Source organism: Antennarius striatus, chromosome 9 (assembly GCF_040054535.1).
Source record: "Antennarius striatus isolate MH-2024 chromosome 9, ASM4005453v1, whole genome shotgun sequence".
In the NCBI taxonomy this organism is placed as follows: domain Eukaryota; kingdom Metazoa; phylum Chordata; class Actinopteri; order Lophiiformes; family Antennariidae; genus Antennarius; species Antennarius striatus.
Genome location: NC_090784.1, coordinates 11383006 through 11400000, shown reverse-complemented (window position 1 = coordinate 11400000; position 16995 = coordinate 11383006). Strand labels below are relative to the sequence as shown.

Sequence of the window (16995 nt, the reverse complement as noted above, 5' to 3'; positions counted from 1 at the left end):
GAGCTTTAAATCGTGCTTGGATTTGGTTTAATTTGAGGAGCCAACTAGAAGGGCACCCAATGTAGTGCATACCTTGACCAAGACCAGACAGTCTCACTGATTAAATTAAACTCTGAAACTCCAAGAAGACATCAGAAAGACTACCCTCAGGTTTCTGTTAATGTATCTGGGGGGAAAATGTCATAGATCCACCTCTTGACCTGGATTTTCTCCAAAAAGTGATCACTTCTTCCGTGGCCCGTGGCCCACTCCATCTTGCAATGTTTATTTAACATAGTCCAGTTTGACCCTTTTTTCAGTGTCCACTCAAAAATATATTCCAGTATAGGAACAATTCTCTCACTAAGTTAAGGAAAATCTGCTACTATCTGTCAGCGGGATGTATTGTCTCACTAAAAAGTAGATGGCAATGAAAATACAGCCTCCTTGATAGATGGTAGTTAACAGCCTGTACAATGAAACTGTATCTCGAGTTAAAAAAATTTTTGAAAAGAAAGAATTTTTGTTTTCTACCATTTTGCTGTTTTGACACTTCCAGCTATGACTGCATTTAGTGTCCATCTCCATTGATATCAATAAACTCACCCTCCTTTATCTGCAGTATACAAGCATTAAGTAGCAACGACCTAAATGTTAAAATGAAATGTTGGTCATCGTGAATCTTCCTCAGCAGAGAGATTTATTTAAAGTTTCAATAGATTATCCATTCTTCTTTCATTAGTGTATGCTTCTATTCTATTCTATTCTATTCTATTCTATTCTATTCTATTCTATTCTATTCTATTCTATTCTATTCTATTCTATTCTATTCTATTCTAAACTATTCTATTCTATTCTATTCTATTCTATTCTATTCTACTGTGCAGTTTTCTAGGTGAGGTCCTTGCAGGTGTAAAGGGACTATTGAAGGGATTTTTAATGAGAAAAACTTAATTTTATATTCAAACATCTCACAGTTTGAGTTATAAAATAACACTTCCCACTTTATAAACTCCTTTTTGCCAGAAGAAGAACAAGATGACATAACTATACTGTACTCATAGTGTATAGTTTGTTTTTACTTATGTAATTATGGAGTATAGTCATGTAAAGTAACTAAGCAGGGTACACGTTTAGCTGCTGTAAACTGACGTCCTCCAGAACCACCACAACCCTCCTACAACCCCACTGTATTAAAATATTACAGATTGTTGTGTATTATTAAAAGCCGAAAGGAAAAGAAGAAGAAGTTGTGTATTATTATTGTTGTATGTTGCTGAGACTACGAGACAGAAAGACTTTGCAGTCCATTCTAGTGAATTAGAATTTTAGGAGAGAAAGAATAGATAGATAGATGGATGGACGGACAGACAGACAGATCGATAGAACTGCTAGAGGTTGGTTGAAGACACACATATAATTGTGCGTTTTTTATACACCACATAAAACATTTTGACTTATTGCTTTTGCTCTGCATCATCACTCCCTGCTGTTCAGTCTGAGTGTTTTAATGGATGCACTGGAAGCTGTATGGAAGGAGCACAGCAAATCATAATAAGACCCAGTTAACAAGAGGTTGTCAAAGAAATAGTGATTTCTTCTTTCACCGGTCATTTTACAGTGAAACAGAAAGAGTTCAGACAACTGACCACTAATAAGTATCCTTTTTTTCCACTAATGTGTACATCAAGGAAGCAGAGCCCATGTCAATTGATATTTAACTTTAAAGTATTGCACTCTTCCAAAAGTGCAATACTTGGTTGTCTCAAAAAGAGTGAAAGCTCAACGAGGCTGCACTGCATCACGTGTACAGTTAAACAATAGTATCTGTTGCGTGGGTGCTTTATTTTTCCATATCACAGTGAAAGGAATCAGAGTGAGCTATAAATATTTATTTTGTCTTTTTTTTTCTTTTCACCCTATTTTTGTAATATTCTTCTTTCAACCAAAGAGACAGCCTGATAAAAACAAGCCGGCACTACTGTCATGCACATGAATCTACAGATTCACATACACCATTGTAGTTGACAACTTCATATATAATAGATTCATAACAATGACATGTAATTTCTCCAGCATGGAGGAGAGACAGTTCTCATCAACACTTACGTTTTGTGACCAAGCAAATTTAAAATAAAAAAGGCCAGGTTTAGTAGCGGAAGTTTGACCAAAATAAATCGTTCTTTGTTTGTGATGATCCCAACACGCTCACAGATTAATCTGAATACCCTTGCTGAACAAGCAAGGCTGAAAACAAACACATCCAAGCCACATCCAATGGTTCAGTTGCGAAATCATTATTCCAAGATGTGATGCACCAATATTTAATTCTTGGAGTATTTAAACAATATACTGTATTGATCGTAGTTGAAGATTAAAGATTTACATTACATTGAAGATTGTATAGAAGTGATTTAGTCCCAGATTTGTTGTTGCATCAGTGCAGTTACTAAAAGCAGTAAAACTTTGATTTACCAGACTAAATACCTTTTAAAGACAAAGCATTCATGTATTCACGAAACAGTTTCTAACCATCTATCCAACAGTCATCAGTCACGTTTCTGCATATTTGATTTCAAGGCTGTTTAGTCATACAATAACCTTCATGTAGACTTTCTGCATTGTTGTTCTGGCTTCAGGCAACATTCAAATGGAATTTTCCAGCTGCAAACGTGTTTGTTCAATTATTTTGAATACCAAATGAATGTAAAAAGTGTGCATGTTGAAAGGGCCTCGGGGTCAGGCATTGACCACAAAATATATCCAAACTCTAATGAAATCATTAGCTGAACCAAGTATGCTGCTGTTATGAGCTCAGCTTCCAAAACATTAACAACGATACATTTGTTCAATTCTAATGACCCATAAAAACTGAGTTCTCATCATATTACATTATACCATGTTATATGAGAGACATTAGAACGTCTTCTCCCCAAACGACAGTATCATGAGAGAGACACTAAAAGGGAAAACTCAAACCAAGCATTAAGGGATCTATGGGTTGAGCTAAAGGATCTGTTCTGGAGCAAAGGAGATGAAGCAGCTGCTGAGTTTGGTTTGTTAAAATATGTCAATGTTGCTTTAGTCTAGAGACAAATTAATTTCCCTGACGGAACCTCCTTAAGGGATAAATAAAGTTATACTCTACTCTACATCCACAAGCCATAAGAAGGGCATACAGAACAAAGTTCAGTCCACAAATATGAAAGTTCCCCGATCTTTAATTTACTGACTAGATCTGCCTTTCTGCACCTCTCAGGGCCTTCCGGGTAATATTGGACCTCAGGGACGTCAAGGAGCTTCTGGACCCATTGTAGGTTTTTTTCTTTTTTATCATTCTCAACACCCTCTGTTACACCTCACTTATAAATGAAACCCATCATCTGTCACCTTCCTCCTCCATGTTTGTCTGTTTGTCTCTCAGGGTGTTCCGGGAGCACCGGGAGCTCCAGGACCTGGTGGGTCACCAGGACCACTAGGAGAACAAGGACTTACTGTGAGTAAAAATGCAACAAAAAAATTATTGTAAAATTCATGCAACACAGTATTTAATGCTGGGAAATGGTTTCACATTTTTAACACACTTGCAGAGTTATGTGATTGTGAGACTGAGCCTCAACCTCAGTAACCTTTTGACAAGTTTGAGTTTTGTATTGGCAAAAATCTGGGGATACAACTTTATATTGATAAAGGGGCTATGATTTTGTATAGTGTATTGCAGGACATAAACAACTTGATGAAGTAGCTGACAGGTCTGTGGTTCTTTGTGTTCACACGAGTGCTATTTCCATACAAAACTTGTATTTAGAATGAAAATATACATTTAGGGTGGCACGGTGGCGCAGTGGTTAGCGCTGTCTCCTCACAACACGGCGGGTCCGGGTTCAAGTCCCGCTCTGTGCGGAGTTCCCATACTCTCCCCGTGTCCGCGTGGGTTCTCTCCAGGTTCTCCAGCTTCCTCCCACCTCCAAAAGCATGCGCTTTAGGCTGATTGGCCGGTTCCAAATTGCCTGTAGGAGTGAGTGTGTGTGTGTGCGTGTTTGTAAGTCTTTGTATGTGGCTCCACGGTGCACTGCCGTCGTGCCCGGAGTGTCCCCCGCCTCACGCCCTATGTCAGCTGGGATAGGCTCCAGCTCCCCGTGACCTGCTACGGTGGACACAGCGGCGGTACATGAAGATGAATATACATTTAGAACTTGGATACATTCATAACTATTTAAGAGGATAAGAATCCACTCATGTTTTCAATTTAGTCACCTGATCTCGATTACAGATTTATGTTTCATGCAAATCTGATTTCAACTTTTTTATTTAACCTCTGCTCTCAACCTTCTCACAATGCTAAAGACAATAAATAAAAATCCAAAGGCCTTTCATCGCTTTTATGATAATGCTTCAGGTGGTTGAAAACTCTTGTAATGTTCACAAACTTCTTAAATCCTTCACTTTATTTAGATCCACTCCATAATTTTATGGTTTCTCAAACTGGAACACATCCATCTTTTCTACAAAGTTTCACCAAAAACCATTAAGTGAGAGAAAAACAAAAAGTGAGAAACAAACCCCAATAAATCACTTCTTGGTGTCATAATAAGTATGACACTGAAACAAATTTTGTTAAGCTATATGAAATATGTGGAAAGATACCAAAGAATATGACACAAACTAGGCTTGGGAGAAGACAGTGGAGATGATGGATTTGTGTGATGGTGAGCGATATAGATACCATACAGTAGTGTCATGTCAGAGACAGTTCATCCAGGAGTAGGTCAGCTCTGCAGGCTAGCAGCAAAGTTTGGCTCAGGGAGGAAGAGCTATAAATCACTCACTGACACTCTACCCCCCTCACACACAAACGTGTGGATGTAGAGTACATATATAAGAGAGATTAACTCATGTCAGTTACATTGCTGTAACGGGAATGTCATATGAAATGCTTGCACAGAAAGCAAAAAGCAAACCTCTCTTTTCTTGATCTTAAGCATCTTAAACTTTTACATTATTACATCAGCTCAATAATAAATTGCGGATTCAGTCCCTGTCCTTCACCCTGCTACCCTTCAGAGAATATTTCTCTATTCAAGCAAGTGGTTTTATCTGAAATGGCAGTCATTAAATCTTGAGGGAACGTAAAAATTTTGGTCCACTCTGCCAGAACTGACCTTCAGACATTGAGATCGGTCGTACCACTGAAGATAGTAATGATGAAGATTAGCAGGAGATTCCATCAATTTAATTTCTGTCATTTCCGTAGCTCTTATCACTTGGGAAACCATGGACTGATGGATTTTCATCTGGAAACTTTATGCTGAAACTATGATAATCAATGTTCATAAATCTTCATAGCAGATGACAGACCCTGACTATTTGAAGCTTATTGGCAGGTTTTTTGCATCGAGCCAGCTTGCTGAGGAATATTTGGTCAACATTCCTTCTCCTTGGCAGCACAGTCCGCATAAATTAAGCATTTGGATTGGTGATAAATATGTGTTTATTGTTTCACATACCCCTCTGTATTTGGCTTTGATGATGATGAACGCCTCAATAAGTGTGTAACTAAGCCTCATGCGTGCGTGCGTGCGTGCGTGCGTGTGTGTGTGTGCGTGTATGTGTGTGTGTGTGCACCTATGAGTCAGACTTGGTCAAAATGCCGTCTCTAAATGGTGTTCCAGTGGCTCGCCCACCTGAGGGTTTTTTTTTTCTTGACTTTATGTTGATTAACTTTGGTAACAAGCTGCTTTATGTTTGCCAGTTACAAAAAAAAGCTTTACCCTCCTCTGACTGTTTTATCATCCATATGGAAGTGTTGTACTTCCCTCTGTGGTGAACTATAAAAGTTCTTCAGTGAAAAAGACATATAGTCCTGTCTTTTTTAAAGTTTAGTTATGGTTTGGCTTGATGTCATCTGCCCGTGTCGCCCCAGGAAGAAGGATGACATTTATATGCCCAGGATGTCTCAGCAGATCCAGACAAGCACACACAAGACTTTTATTGCGGAGATCCGCACACACATTGTCTGTCCTTACCTAACCCAATCTCTCTCATCCAGCCAGTCGGATGGTGGTCAAGGACTAGTTTTCATGAACTAAAGTAGCTTTTATTCTAAAGCTGTAAAAGCATCAAATTGATATCATCACATAATCTCGAGCTTCTGCGGCCAGGAAAATAGTGTGTGATATATGCCTCTGAATCTACAATGTGTTTCCCTCTGATATGCATTCACTGGCTTTATGCGCTTGGCAGATCTTTGTGTGAAAGCATGTGTTGTAACTACTTTCTGAAACAAGAACTTCTCTATATTTGAGGAAAGTTAAGCTCTGAGATGACCTCAAGACCAGTGAAACTGGAAAGACTGTCAAAAATTTAAACGTGTTCAGATGTACCATCTGTGAGAGTATTAAAAATGTGTTTGTGTGTGTTGAAGAGGTATGAAGAACAGAGATGGGGTGTAATGGGATGGAGATATATACACAGAGAGTGAAAAAGATGAGCATTGGTTTTTCTGAGTACACATGGAATGTTTATCCTCCCTCTGTGTTTTTATGTTCCAGGGTCCAGCTGGTGCCAAAGGCAGTAAGGGAGAAAGAGTAAGTCACTCCTATCATACGAGTCCAACACTCTTTGTGATTTACAATTACTCACACTGTTACTAAAGCTTCACAATCTGTTTTATCCTTCTGAAAGTAACAAAATAAGTCTCCAGAATGCATTAATTCTGAAAATCGTCTTTTGCACAAGTGTTCTCTTCTTTTCTCTTTTTCACTCAAACTCATTCACTGCCAACCAAATCTAATCAGTGTTGATTTGAAAACCAGAGTGGTCTGTGTTTTTGCTGATGCAGGAGATGAAACTGCTGAAGGTTTGACAAAAAATGACACTTACCCACATGAATCAAACTTTTAATTTCTCATTCTGTGTGAGAGATTTTCCTACTTTAATGACATACATTTCCTTAGGAAGATTCAAAAGGAAAGTCTTTTTGTAAAAACAGGACAAGATTTTGTCTTTGATGTTGTGGATGCTGTGAATCAGCCAAGCTGTTAAAATCTGGTTCTTGTGATATCTGGAATGATTTATAAGGTTAAAGAATAGTATTATTGTTGTTATTACTGTGTGAGATTTGATCACTTAATTATGGGTGATTTATAAATCAAATTAAACAAAAACAAAATCAGTAGACGAAATTCCTGTGATTTGTGAATCCACCTTCATAAAGTTGAGACAGATTCAAATTGAAAGTAAAATCCTGACACACACACACACACACACAAACACACACACACACACACACACACACACACACACACACACACACACACACACACACACACACACACACACACACACACACACACACACATACGGACAGTCCAGGGATTTAACAACTCACTTCTGTGTTTATTCCAGGATTTGTCGTATAAAAGCAGCACCCTATATTTAATGTATGTTCCCCATGTTATACTTGTGATTTATGGGTGGTCTTTGTTCATCCTAAGTGAAAGTTAAGGTGCCTTATCCTCCCACAGGAGAAAATTTGCTATTGAATGAAAGATAACAGCTGCTTTAAAGGATATGGCAGAACACCAAAAAATAGTAATAAATACTTTAAATACGTCGATGAGCAAACTTACTCTGATAACAAATGCCGTCTGACACTCTGACTGATGGCTGCACATTAGTAAGATCTCAGTCATCTCACAGTTTCCCTGCTGGTCTGTAATAAATTGAATTCACAATTGCATTAATGTTTTTGAACAGTCATACATACAAAGATGGACCCTATACCTCCTATACCCCCTATACCACCAGAGTCATTTAAAACATCTGCAGCATTCAAAAATGAATAAGGATCAGACCTTTTGTCTGACGAAGAGCAAACCTGCTAAAAGATTTATAAGGGGGTAAGAGTTCCCATAATTTTCTCTGCCATTTTAACGAGGTTAAATATTTAAGCATGGAGCTAGGCCATTAGATTTCCAAACCAGCTGCTGATGCCATGAAAGACAGACACTGCTACAGTTTTCTAAAAAATGAACACACCCCTCCTGAACACTCCAAAAGCTGTTCAATTTCTGCTCACACTGTTTCTATATGTGCCAGGTAAGTTCTGTAAATATGGATCCCTCAATATTGATAAGAAGGCAGACCAGCAGCTATGGTGACATTCTCCAACTGATCTGGGATCAAACATCACTTCTTCAGCTTCAGTTAACAGTTACAGTGGCCGATAATTAGTCTCAGAATGTCAGAATGAAAGCTTTTGAAGCTATGAACCAAATTCCAACTAGTTTCACATCACTAGAACCCGTGTCAAATATGGAAACTAATAATAGAACAGGGAAACTCCATCAGTCCAGATTCTGTATCCTTTTCTGTCTCAAAAACAACAGATTCAGAAACTCGTCTGTTCTGCTCCCTTCCTGAATTTAATCCAGTATACACGTCCTTAAAGTCATTTAGGTTACTTTCCAACAGCTTCTTAAGTGCTCAGTTAGTGTGTCATTATGTCCCTTCACTCTCTTCCTTCAAAGGACACCAGTGGTTCAGTGTCATACATTACCCTATTCTATTGATGCAACGAAAGCAAACGATTGGTTTTGAAATGTGTTATTCTGTAAAATCATGAAATAAATTGAAGCCATTAATATTTGACATTATGTTTTCATATCTAGTTTTACCGAAATATAATTTATAACCGCTCTCTTTGCTCTGCTAAGCTTAATATAAGGGGGTTTCAGTGTTTAGATTAAAGGTGGATTACACTCATAAAACAAAACTATTACCTACCAATTTATGGACAAGGCTGTGAACAGAAAGAGCTGCCTTGGTTTCTATGTGGTCCTGAGATGTTCATTCACAGAGCTGTGTCTGTTGCTCAGGGTGATGTACAATCCCAAACAGCTGTTCGTGCCATTGCCAGGCAAGTCTGTGAGCAGCTTATCCAGAGTGAGTAATCAGTTTCTTTACTTTCATAATATTATTACTCAGTAACTCTCTCATGTTTTTAAGTATTTTTTTGTAAGATTTGTCTTCTTGCAGTGATTGACTTTACTTTGGTTTTGTTTTACTCTGTGTGTGTGATAAACATTCCAAGAAAAGATGATTTAAAACACGATCAAATCATCTCAGTGGTATTTCCAAATCATTTCAACCCTTCCTCTACTTTGACATGCAGGCCACTTGTCTCGCTATAACTCCATACTGAACCAGATCCCTGTCCAGTCCGCGTCATCCGTCCGAACAGTACCCGGGCCCCCTGGAGAGCCGGGTAGGAGAGGCCCCCCAGGACCTCCAGGTGATCAGGGTCCTTCTGGGAGGCCAGGCTTTCCTGGTGCCAACGGCCAGAGCGGACGACCAGGAGACAGAGGTGAGGGAGGGGGCTTCAAATTCAGATACAATAACGTTACTCATGACTTCAGTTTATCGTGGATTTTTGGTAGGTAGTCACGTGATACCATATGTGCATTCTATTGGCTGTTGGCGTCCGGAAGTGTGCTGGTTCTGTGAGTCTTGGACTTCCGTGAGACACAAAAATGCTTTAAACAGTCTATCAAAGGTAATACAGATAGAAGGTGGTTTAATATTAGTACGGGGAGGGTTCATAAATGTTTAAATTACCGTAAATAATAAGATAAATAGTTTGAAGCTATATCACAGAATTCGTTATTCGCGTGTGGTTCCTGGAACGATTAACTGTGAGTAACAAGGGCGCACTGTATTGAGAATTACAGAATTATCAAAGGATACAAAACACATTGAAGACAATACTCGCTTCTTATTCTTAGCAGTCCTTCGTTTTTCTGTCATAGCTCTTAAGTAATGGAGGGTTCCCTGGTTTGGAGCATTAATCTTACAGAATACAATGTCATTCTGTAAATATTTACCTCCAACATAGAGTTAAATGACCTCAGAGTATTCAGAAACATTTCAAAGCAGAACAAAATTATATGAAGTTCCAGTTGGGGCTTCAGTCGGTGTGTTTTTTTTGTTGCTGTTTCTTATCTGGCCTGAGGTTCAGGTCTCATGTGAGGTTCAACTCAAGCCAGAAGACAGTAACTCTAATATCCATGAGGTCATTCCCCTGCCACGAGCACTGAGAGAAGGAGCGGCAATTATGAGCCTCTGTCTTCGTCACTAAAACACACAACCCACATACTAAAATGAGCAATGCACACACAGAGGCTCAGCAAAGATGGGAACAGTCAAATGGATGTCCCTAATAACATTTAAGATATGCAGCCTTTGGTCGACCACACTCCCGAACACGTTTTGTATTTTTCATAAGCTGCGCTGAAACCAGAGAAAGCCAACTATCATAAAAGATGTATGGCTTTCTTTGGAGAATCAGACATGTTATTATTAAGTCAGATGGTCCATGTAGGGCCGATAACAGAATGATGAACAAAGCTGAACTCAGGCTCAGCGGATGAACCTATTTAGATTCCACATGCAATATTGTCCTGAGCGTACTAGAAACACAACGGGTCAGCGAGCAGAAACGGTGCAGAGAGAACATCAGACAATGCAGTCGTCAGCGTAGAGAATACGTTTTACTTGAGATACATAAAATGTATTGTACTCCCTAATTACTGCTGCGGTTTATTAAGACCGTTATAAAAGCAGGACAGAAAATCTGCAGATCACTGGTTTTATGTAGTTCAATATTAGAATAAAAAAAGATTACACAATATCATTCAAATAGATGATATGTACATTATATTAGACTGATCATAATGATACAATTCATCCAGCACATTTTGCCCGAAATTTGCATTTTTCATGGAACAGAAAAAAGTGGAGGAATGATTACAGATAGTAATCCATTATGTGCAGGAATACGTATGTTTTTCTAATATACCAGATGTCAAAGTACTCGTTATTATGTCTCGTAACATAATCTAATTGTTAACATTGATGAAACATAGTGTCATCAGGTTTGTGAAGCCCATCATCAGAACATTATCTACAATTAGATAGACTGTTATATGAGCTCCCAGGAAAGTGTATTCAGGTGAGAAAGAGGAAAATTACATCCTTATTCATTATATTTTTTAAAATACCATGAGAGACGTTTACAGGTCTGAAGGGAAGGTAATTATTCAGTCTTTTCAAATTACTTGTATTTAATATGACTTTAGCATAAATATTCTTCTGTAGAGGAAGCAGTGCAATATTTCCCTTTAAAGTGCAGTGGTGTGTAAAGTTAGAAGCAATATTATTCAGCTTCAGATGGACAAACTCCTAATTCTAAACTCCTATATAGTAATTGTCCTCTTGGAATAACCAGTGATGCCCAAGCTTCATCTTCCTCAGATAACAAGAATTTTTTCATCTCAGATTTCCTGACACTTGATTTGATTTGCTGGAGTTTGCTCTTTTATGACAACGCTGTTGACCATTACTAATGATTTCAGGACCGTAGTCAGAAAGTTAGTAAAAGAAAACATTTAGTGTTGAATAGAGAAGATGAATGAAAACTTTTGTTGATGTTTGATTTAGATTTTGCAGTAAACATTATGTTACATTTATGTATGTAATTTTTAATCTAATGTGTGTTTCTATTGCAGGTCTTCCGGGAGAGAAGGGCGACCGGGGAAATCCAGGAGTCGGAAGTCAAGGACCACGAGGACCCCCAGGACCTCCGGGTAAGATACAGGAAAACAATCCTAAGGGTGCTTAATACGAGAAACCAACTTCATCCGTTCTGTACAGTCTCCATATAGACAGATATGTGGAACCTTTTCCGTCTCCAGTGTCTCCAGTGGGGAAAAAAAAGGATCAAATATTGATACCTGAAAATAACACAGACCCTCAATTAGTATTAGATATTCTTCTCTCTGTTAAATCTCTAAGAAAAGCAATCAAAAGCTTTGGACTTTGAATGTAATTGCAGGTATTTATTTTCCCTTTGCGTTGTGTGCAGTTTTTGGGTTTGAGTTATGAGAATTTGTCAATGATGGGAATTTCTATTTATTCCTGTGTGATCAATACTCACAGAACAACAGTTCTGACAGTTCTCATTCGAAACTATTTTTTCTAATCCAGATATAAACTTCAATATGTGCAAGCAAAAGAGATCTGTTACAGGCTTATAGTTTTAAAGTTTTTTAAAGCGTTGTCTGATTGCTCTGGAATGTTTGTGGGGCGTTATAAAGAACGTCTGAACAGAGTCCTAATGGAGCGGTTTCTCCTGAGTAAATTCAAAACCAAAGCCTGAATTTAAGCCAAGAAGTATATTCTAAGCCTGCATAACATTGACAAGCATCTCCCTCAGCCAGAAATGACAGCCATGTTATTTCTGTCATGTTGTCAAAACAGCAAAGTGGGATTTACAGATTGAGGAGGTGATGGTACCATGACAAATGTTCCCTCGACTGCACATTTTCAGTTTATTTTCCATCCTGCTCTTTTATTCTTTAACCTCGCTCACCAATGTCACACTGCTTACCACGTGTTGATTGAAGGTTTACTGGTGAATAACTGTGTTTACCCACCTGTGTGTTTATCCATCTTTAACACAAACTCTTCCTCCATCCTTAGGCCTCCCTGGTGAAGGACGAACAGGCAGCCAGGGCCCCCCTGGCCGGCCTGGTAGCCCAGGAACACCGGGGAGATCTGGCAATCCAGGCACACCTGGATCAGCTGGCCCACCTGGATATTGTGACCAGAACTCCTGTCTGGGGTATAATGTCGCAGGTACACATCTTTCATCTCCTACCTTTAAGTACTGTCTCACTTGGACAGCCTTCTATTTAGCATTTCATGTATTAACATTCATTTAATTAATGCTTCACGTTAAATAAGGAGGATAAAAGTCAAGTAAAGCAGAATTTTTAGTACAAATTCCAGATGAATAGACTTGTTAAAGGGAAAGTAAATCAAAACAAATGATTTCATCAAACTATCAATAAACAACCACATCAGAAATCTAAATGAAAGAATAATCAAAGTACAGTATGTTCAGTTGCCACCATTTTACCAATGTAGGAGTGTTTTGTGCCTTTATGTCTAAGCTTTGTCACTGCTGCAGAACAAAGGGCTCAAAACATGTGACCAGTGGGTTTGGTTCTGGCAGTTTAAACAAAACAACATTTTGACTGGAATATGTCCATAAGCACCGTTAAAACACAAAATAACCAGACAAAACACTGCTGTTTATTCAAACCTCATTATTTCTAATGTGTTGGAAACTGAGACCTAGGCTGTGTCATTTTAAGCTTTAAGAGGACTTTCTGAGAAACCATTAGTGTCACTACTTGTTGAGGAAGCAATGCATTCTAGAAATATTGAATTATGTTCTATTAGTTTTAATATTTACTCAACTATTAACCCAAGTCTTAATCCTGTTCTTTCCACCTGATAAATGATCTTTAATTTGTGTAAAACCCTGAAATGTTGTTGTCACAGTGACAGCAGCTCTGAGATAGTTGTTCTTGTAACACTGGACGTCTGTCTGGCTGTTTAAGTATTTTAATTGTATTTCCATTCATGTATTCATGCCCACACTGACAGCGACTTGTCACTTACCCAAGTTTGTATTGAGATTAAAGAAAATAAACCGTGACACACAAAAACTAGGCGACGTTAAAAGATTGATGACAAAGCTTACAAATGTTAATAGGACAATTGTTCCACCTCGGGCATTGCTCATTTTACTTTATGAAAAATCCTCTGCTAAAATTAGCTGATGGCCGAGACGTGACTTCATCTTTGAAACCAGATTTATTTTCTGTAAACTCAATCCGGTCAGAATGTTTCTTTTATGACTTTGAGTCGTGCCTTCATGTTATTCTCAGCTGTACAATTAAATGTTGGTGTCTCCTTCTGAGGAGCTAGAATTGAACTCTACTACTATTACTCCTACTCATACTTCACTTTACAAGATTGTTGCTTTTTGAACGTATATATTTCAGTGTGCATTATTGTAACTGTATACAGAAATATGCACACCCAAAAAATATAAATATTTAAATTCGAAATTTAGAGGTTGTTTTACTCACATTTTTCTTCACATGTCACTATCATAAATCAGGGAAATGACAATGTTATCCAAAATTTCAACCGATTATTTATTTCATTAATATAGAAAACATTGTCTTTTACAAATGAGTGGCTAAAACCACTAAAAAGTCGAATTAGCAGTTGAATGCCCTCATATCAGGTGTTTTTTCTTTCATGTATAAACAGAATAAATGTAGCCTGAATCATGTTCACATGAGTATTTATGGTAACTGCCAAGATTGGCTGATCCCATTCTTTGTTTCAGTATTAACTCTGCAGGGCATGTTTTTCTTGGTCTACTCATTTTCTACCTTTGATTTATGTGTTATATATCTTTATTTGTACTTTCTTTTTTATAGAAAGGAATAAAGATCTGACACATTTTCAGTCTTTCCAAATATTTTATATGGATATCTTAATACTTACTGTTAATTTATTGTCACTCTTACTCATAAAGTATGCATTTTCTTCATCTCAAAGATTCCAACACCAAGTTTTCACCTCCAAACCACAGCTGGGGGAGTTGAGCTCATGGTGTTTGAGAGGTTTAACTGTTCAGTGTCTGGGTTTTCTTCTTGATATGAGGTAACATCTTCATTCTCTTCCTTTTCCCTTCCCTGTTTCTTCCTGTTTGCAACCGAAGTTCAAGAGGACTATGGGAATGATTACTGAGGAGCATTCCCCAACCATCCTCTCCTCCTCTTCTTGGGATGGATAACTCTCCTGGTGTTTAACCTCTATTCCCTGCAGCAGCAGTTTTGTTTCTACAGAGAAATTCTTTTTCCCCCCACCTGTGCTCAAAAGAAACACATTTTTTCTGTATCATATTAATCTGGATTTTTATAAACACAAATCTGACAGTATTTATATCTTGACCTAATTTAAATAAGTTAAATAGCAAGATGACTTTATGATGGAAAAAACAGTTGTACACCTTAATTTTGGTCTGGTGTACAATATCAGAATGATATTTTTCAGTCTTCATGCACAGGATGCTTTGGGATTCCTCAATGGATTTCTATCATCAGTCGATTTTCTTTGAGAACGTCCCACAAGACCAAGCGGCTGCTGCAGTGATCACCGCCGCTGATCCCAGTGCCATCTGTCAACAGACACTCGTGTACACAATATTTTGCTGCAGCAACCTCTACTATTTCTGCATAGCTAATCTCTTCTTTCCTGATGAATCAGCTAAATTGGAATGAGTTCCTTTTTTCTATTTGGCTGGATTCATTAATGAACAACTTCATTGGTCGTCTCCTACTATAAACGGGGCATGAAATCTAAATTGTACCTGCATGACCCTGATGGGATCTTTTTATTTCTGAAAAACATTACCAGCTGAATGCAGCAGGCAGTGCAACGACAAAAAAATTAATCGACTTTCATCATTAACCTCATTTATGTAATATTTTAAACAACTGAAAATCTGCTTGTGCCACTTTTTTTTTGTAACCCTTTTAATGGTTCCATGCCTCCTGGTTGCTGGTGATGGTTGCATTTTACCCCTTGCACACAAATTAGTTTGTGCTTGCACTCTCCAAAATCAGCCTCAGCTTTGTTGCCTCACCCGAGATTTTGTCTTCTGAATAATCCACGAAAATTCCATTAAACTGACTCCAAATATTCCCAACCACCCCCAGTCCAATCCATCCCTCACGGCAGCTACCAGACCTACAACCGTCCCTACAATCCTGCTGCTGTGGTTTATAACAATGACCAAGGAGATGAGGAAGAGGAGGGGGACGATGAGGAGGATCCCTATTACCACGAACAGCCCCCTCAGTACTACCCCCAACAGCCCCCCCAGCTGATCCATGGTCAGCATGGTTATCACTTGGGCCCTGCCCACTCTGAGGACACGGAACTGAGGTCACCAGGTGTCGCCAGGAGGTTTCCACGTCATGTTGTCATCGAGGAGAGTGAGGAGGGAGGACTTTAGACAAAGGATGGACTCACCTAAAGTGCTTGAGCCCAACACGACACACACAGTCAGATATATACAAAAGGACACAAATGAGACTGACATACACACATATCATCCCCATCACCAACCTCAGACTGTGGCGAGAACTCCCTTCATATCTCTCCAGTGAGTTTTCTTTTTCCACCAAGTGAAAAAATGTAAATAGGTCTGTGGACTCTTGTATATCTCTGTAAAAGGAGGGTCCAAAAAGTGCCTGATCCATGTTAGCATTGTCCAGTGGTATTGCAAAGTTACTATCGTCATCTCACAACTCTTCTTTTAATGTGAGGCTGCATGTCTCCTTTGGGCCAACCACTAAGTAACTGGACATGTGCAGCTTGTTTTATTTGTGTGCAACTAAATACTTTTGCGATTCAAATTGTGAAGAGTCTGCATCTCCCGCCTTTTTTCAGTGTGTAAAGAATTATTGAAATGCTTTGGAAGTTATTTTCCATGTAGAGTATTATGCTGATTTTGCCATTGTTGGGAGTTAATCCCGCTCCATTGACTGCATAAGCAGATGTATTAATTTCAGTATATTTTTACCATAACACTGTGGAACACAATCAAATGTGATGCTTTTTAAAATTATGTTAATTCTAAGGAAATCTGGCTGTCATTACATTGTTTATAGACGTTTCATTCTGTTGATTCAGAGATCGTCTGTTTGGGGATTTAATACTCAGACAGCTGTTAAATTAAGACGACATGTCTGTGTTGTTGCCACAGTCTTGGTTTGTTTTTGTTATGCAAAAACAGGCCTGCTCACAGTAGAAGCCATTTTACACTAGTAGAACCCTGGACTTCTTAGAGAAGAGATCTGAGACCTGGAACCAGTTAAGCTGTAGCCCTGATGCACTGTAGTCTGCAAAACACAAGCACTAAAGTAATGAAAGTTAAGATGTGAGCTGGTCCTGGTTTGAGATGTAAGGTTCTAAGATTAAATCAGTCTTAAGTTATATGTCTCACCACCACGGCCCTTAGTAAAATATGAACTTATTTATTTTGTTTGCTTTTGTAATCAATAAATCTGTATTGACATTATATAA

General features: G+C 38.4%; 1 protein-coding gene across 1 annotated transcript in view; it reads left to right on the top strand.

Moving 5' to 3' along the window:
• LOC137601442 (collagen alpha-1(XIV) chain-like) overlaps positions 1 to 16920 on the top strand; it is a 72826-nt gene extending 55906 nt beyond the window's left edge. Inside the window, exons 37-44 of the mRNA XM_068323623.1 lie at positions 3239 to 3292; positions 3404 to 3475; positions 6531 to 6566; positions 8859 to 8925; positions 9155 to 9346; positions 11547 to 11624; positions 12520 to 12675; positions 14624 to 16920. Coding sequence (XP_068179724.1) covers positions 3239 to 3292; positions 3404 to 3475; positions 6531 to 6566; positions 8859 to 8925; positions 9155 to 9346; positions 11547 to 11624; positions 12520 to 12675; positions 14624 to 14652 — 684 coding nt within the window. The 3' untranslated portion in view covers positions 14653 to 16920. The remainder of the gene's footprint in view (positions 1 to 3238; positions 3293 to 3403; positions 3476 to 6530; positions 6567 to 8858; positions 8926 to 9154; positions 9347 to 11546; positions 11625 to 12519; positions 12676 to 14623) is intronic.
• Positions 16921 to 16995: the final 75 nt, after the last annotated feature.